Source organism: Opisthocomus hoazin, chromosome 1, assembly GCF_030867145.1.
Source record: "Opisthocomus hoazin isolate bOpiHoa1 chromosome 1, bOpiHoa1.hap1, whole genome shotgun sequence".
Taxonomy (NCBI): domain Eukaryota; kingdom Metazoa; phylum Chordata; class Aves; order Opisthocomiformes; family Opisthocomidae; genus Opisthocomus; species Opisthocomus hoazin.
Window position 1 is genome coordinate 88,184,463 of NC_134414.1, and position 5,163 is coordinate 88,189,625.

A 5,163-nucleotide genomic window follows, 5' to 3' on the forward strand; every position below is an offset into this window, starting at 1 on the left:
ATCAGTATCCAAAATAAGAATTCCTAAGCTAGCTATCCTTTACATCATCTGGCCTAGGATGAGGATCCTACTGAGGATGTCAGCTCTGCCTTGTCCGAGGGCGCTTTGGGGTTTGTTATCCCCAGAAGTTATTTGACACGGCGCAGTCTTGTATGAACACACACCTTCCTTGCATTCTCCGAACAGCAACAAACAGAAGCAAACGTAAAAGGACATGGAGATACGCAGTTCCTGTAGCTACACCACTAACACAAAACGCTATAAAGAGGATTTGCTTTTACAGAAATTAGCCTATGTCCTGCCACAGAGATGCAACACCCTCATTTTGCTTCAGCGGAACAACACTGTCTTCATATGTGTAGTAAAGTACACATGACATTTCTAAGATACGGTGACTGTCTCAGTATTAATCCACCAGAATGGAGATATAGGAAGGCAGAGCAGCAGCAAAAGCATAAAATTTGATTTCTCTCCGTCTCTCAGAACTGTAATTGACTCTAAACTCAGCAGAGGGGCCTAGTTTGAAGGTAGTGGCAAAGCTCCATCTAAGGCTGTGGGTTACACTGATTTAAGGGATCTGTGGCTCTGTCCCAAAAGAAGCAGAAGCGAAAAAAGGCAAGTACTGCTACTGGACAAGCGGCTTCTGAAAAATCAGACCCCAGTCCCACAGACATCCACTCTTCTTTAACTTCAGGAGTGCACTTCCCACACTGAGGTCAGGGGAATACTGATCTGCTCAGACACGCAGGTGAGCGACTGCAGCAGCCACAGAGAAGAACAGTTCTAAAGAATATTTATATTAAATTTACCCTCACTTAGGAGGCAAAAACATCTCTTGACAAAACTGAAAAGTCTAAGGCTGTAACATCATTGGCAATGGTGATGAAATGCCCATCGGAGAAATTTCACAGTTCCCAGTCACGAGGTTCAGTGCTCGAAAGCGTCAAAGCAGTAAAAGGCCATAAACTCCTCCTACAAAACTTGCTCAAAAGCTAGTAGAGTCAGCCGGTATCCAGCACAGAAGATCCCTCAGGAACACTTCCAAAGCCACTGTTATGAAAATCCGTAAAAATTCCCAAATTATATGATATATTCCTTTCCCTTTCCTAGACAATTCCCTTGGCCTTGCTCCTCTCCCTGGCTCGTACGAAGGCTTCTGGCTCACGCCATCTCTCCGGGCGGTAACACCCTGCCCAGCTCAGTTCTGGAGGTGCTCATGGACCAGAGGAGGAAACCCCACCTCCAGGCGTGAAGGAGCTCGGCCTTCGGAAGCCCCCGGGCTGACTGGAAATCCTGGTTCCCTGCAGCAAGTATTACTGGGATGGCTGCAAGGATTTTACTCCCTTGAAATTCCAGCTCTGGAAATGCCGTGAAAAATGGCCGGCCGGCCAAGGAGGAGAGGACAGCCACGAAACAGAGGAAGCCGCACCCCCAGGGAGTTTATCGAAACGTATTTGCAGTTTGTATTAATACCGTATTAATACTGCTGGTGACTCGGAGCTGTGAATTCACCGGCACCCCCCCGTCAGACCCGCTCCTGGGGGGGGGGGGGGGGGGGGGGGCAGCAGGGAGCAGCACGGTTCCCGCACGGGTGCCCCAGAAGCAGCAGAGACCCAGCCCGTTCCCACGCACCGGCTCCCGCCGCCCCGCACCCCCCGCCGCACACGCGCGGCCCCGCTCCCTCGCAGGGCTGCGCCCAGACAAAGGCGCCGAGACTTCCCCGACGCCCCCCCCCGGTGTTTCGGTTCTCTCACGTGGAGAATTCAGTTTATTACCCAACCCAACCCAACGCTGCAAATGCAGAAACGAGTCGGCCGCGCCATAACCCCCCCCGCATCTGCCCGCCCGCAGCTGGGCTTCCCCACTGTCAGCACCCCGCGCTGCTCCGGGCTCGCCGTTCGCATCCCCCGGGCTCGCCGTGCGGGCAGCGCGGGCGCCGAGCCTGCCCCAGCCGGGACCCACCGCGACCCCGGCCCTCAGCGCCTGGCAGGCGGGGCCGGGCGCGCCGGGCCGGGGCCGTCGTCTGCCGGCGCGGCCCCGCAGCGCGGCCTGGCCTGGGCGGGGGGGGGGGGGGGGGGGGGTCGGTTCCCGCTTCCCATTGCAGCGCGGCCGCAAGGGCAAGGACGGGGTTTTTTTCTCTCCCTGCAGCAGGGTTGCAAAGGCGGCGGGGGAAGGGGAGGGGAGGGGAGGGAAGACGGGAGCGGCTCCGGGAGCTCTGAAGGGGGCGAGGGTTTCGCCTTTTCCTTCCAAACGCGGAAACCGGAGTAACACCCCGGGCGAGCCGGCCTTGCTCAGCCGGGAGACGGGCACACAGACCCGAAGCAGAACCACCCCACGCCTCCGGCCGGGCGCAGCCCCCCGCCACTGCCCCTCTGCCACCGCCGCGGACGCGCACCGGCCCCGGGGCGGCAGGGCCGGGCCGGGGAGCCAGGGGCAGCGGCCGGCACCCCCCCGCCCCGAATCGTCCCGCTGATGCCTCCCGCCGCCGGGGCTGGGGGGGACCGGGGCGATTTTCGGCTTTAAGGGCGTGCGTGTGCCGCCCCGCCCGTGTGTGTGTGTAGCTGCGTGTGCGGGGGTCGGGGGGGGAGTGGGCTGGGCGGCGGAGGGCGGGGAAGGAAGCAAGGGCGGGAGCGGGGGGGAGGGGGGGAAGAGAGAGAGAGAAAAAGGCGGAAAGCGGCAAAATGGTTAGCGGGTGACATCACCTCCATTTGCATAGGCGCGGGGATAAAACCGCCCCGCCAGCGAGCGCCCTTTATACTGGCGTGCGGAGCGGCGGCGGCAGCGAGCGGCAGGGCTGAGCATCACCGCGCGGAGACACCGGTGGGTCCCGCCGCTAACCCCCCCATTTCCGCCCCCCCCCCGCCCCACCGCGGGGGTCCCCGGCGCGGGCAGCGCGAGCACCTGCCGGGAGGGACGCAGGGCAGGGCAGGGCGCGGGGGACTGCGGTCCGGGGGGGGGCTATTGTCTGCGGGGGGGGGGGGGGGGGTATTGTCGGGGGGCCGCGCCGCTGTAGGGCGGTGGCGTGCGCGGCGGCTTTGTTGCCGTGCCAGGGCTTTTTATTTTTTCGCTAATTTTCCCTTAACGAGGTAAAACCGCGGTCAGCGCCGGGCGCTTCCCCGCTGCTGTGCCCCGCAGCGCGCAGGGGCTGGGAGTTGCCCCCGGCGGCGGCTGGCGGCGAGCCGCGTTGCCTTCGGCGCTGGGTTAAATTAACACCGTTTTTTGGCTATTATTATTAATCTGACCACTGTTTTTAAATATGCCGGGGATTAAGCGGCTTGGTTTCCGGCGTGCGTTGAGTTTTCGGCTGCCCGCGTTGGGCGCGGCGGGCTGGGGGGGGGCTGGGCGGGGAGGTCCGGGGAGTCCTGGCCGGGGGTAACGGGGCTGTCCCCTCGTCTGCGCAGAGACACCTGCCAACATGTCCGACAAACCAGACATGGCCGAGATCGAGAAATTTGACAAGTCCAAATTGAAGAAGACAGAGACGCAAGAGAAAAACCCGCTGCCTTCAAAAGAAAGTGAGTGCGGGCGGGGAAGGGCAGAGCAGGGCGGGCGGGGGGGGGGGGGCGGGAGGAGACAAAGAGGGGCGGCCGGCGGGGAGCCGGGGGTGCGGGGTGGAGGGGGGGAGGGAGGGCACACGGCGGGGGCTGTGCCAGACAGCCAGAACCTCAGCCCACCGCGTGGTAGCGCTTAATTTACAATTATTTACGCTTCTGTTTCCATGCATGCGTATTTTGATGCGTATTTTTATAAATGGTAGGAACTGGCACGTGAATGCGTTTCAGTTTCTCGATCTTTTATTTTTTTTCTCTCCTTTTCCGTTTTTTTTTTTTCCTCTTTTTAGCAATTGAACAGGAGAAGCAAGCCGGTGAATCGTAATGAAATCTGCCCTTCCAAATTATGCACTGTACATTCCACAAGCATTGCCTTCTTATTTTACTTCTTTTAGCTGTTTAACTTTGTAAGATGCAAAGAGGTTGGATAAAGTTTAAAATGACTGTACTGCCCCTTTCACATCCAAAAGAATAGAGAGAACTACTGACACTGAATGAAGGCGCTGCCTTTCCCTCTGCCTGTCTGGCTTTGGTCCTGGTGGCATGAAAGAGCTTGCATGTTGATGAAAGAAGAACTTGGGTGGGACTACAGTAAACTAGAGTAACACACGAATAAATGCAAAGCTGTACCAAGGTCCTGCGAGCTGTAAAATGCAGTTAATCGAGTGCCATTTTTTTTTTTGTTCAAATGATTTTAATTATTGGAATGCACAATTTTTTTAATATGCAAATAAAATGTTTTAAAACCTGGATGGTATTTATGTCCTCTATTTGGAGAACTGTATCAAAGGAGATGAAGCATAAGAGCCGATACTGAGACATGGGATACTATGAAACCTTTGAAGATGACTCAATCCTCAATCACCATTCTGATTTTTTTTTTTTGATACGTGCTCTCACCAATAGATAAATTTATGTTCCTCAAAGCTAGGTTTTAGACAAAGTCTAAATTTTTTTTAGTAAAAAAAATTGCATGTCTTACAATTTGTTACCATGTGAGTATATCACTTTCAATATTTCTTGAATGTAGAGATTGATGAAGGTGAAAAATTTGGCCACATTTATTGCTTTGCCCCGCCCATAGCATCGCTCTTTTAATAAGAACAGTTCTGTGCTGTTGCAGAGATTCAACGTTGGTTGTATAAATCTATGATTGATTTAAGGCTTGTTCTGCTGATAGAGTATTTAAAGGAAGAAGTAATTCTTATTTCCAGTCCGTGATGGAACATAAGCATTTTAGTATCCTAAGGCTATTTTAGTGGATTATGTCAAATGCAAATAAAAATCAGTTTGCTGAAATGTTATGTTTTGAACACTTCTATGATCTCTTAATGGCTACTTGATCCTAAGAATTGGTATCGAAGAATAAAAAGCTCCAGTTTCTTTACTAATTCAAAAGTAACCATTTGGGGGCAAAGACCTCATAGTAACGTACAAAATGAAGATGATGACCGTAAGCCCTATATGCAAATAGCACCACTCCACATTGCTGGTTTATGGCAGTTCATTCAGGCCTGGGACAATTTCTGGCTGTTTTTTACGCAAATGGTAGCGGGTAAAATCTGATCCAGGGAGGTCAGTGGGAGCTGACTTCAGTAGTCACGGATTTAAT

The 5,163-nt window shown here is 54.3% G+C and overlaps 1 protein-coding gene across 1 annotated transcript; it reads left to right on the forward strand.

Annotated features, from left to right (window-relative positions):
* Nucleotides 1-2,711: 2,711 nt before the first annotated feature.
* TMSB4X (thymosin beta 4 X-linked) lies at nucleotides 2,712-4,301 on the forward strand. The gene is made up of 3 exons (XM_075441352.1): nucleotides 2,712-2,820; nucleotides 3,402-3,515; nucleotides 3,842-4,301. Exons 2-3 carry the CDS (start codon nucleotides 3,416-3,418, stop codon nucleotides 3,874-3,876), a joined length of 135 nt encoding a protein of 44 aa, XP_075297467.1. The 5' UTR covers nucleotides 2,712-2,820; nucleotides 3,402-3,415; the 3' UTR covers nucleotides 3,877-4,301.
* Nucleotides 4,302-5,163: the final 862 nt, after the last annotated feature.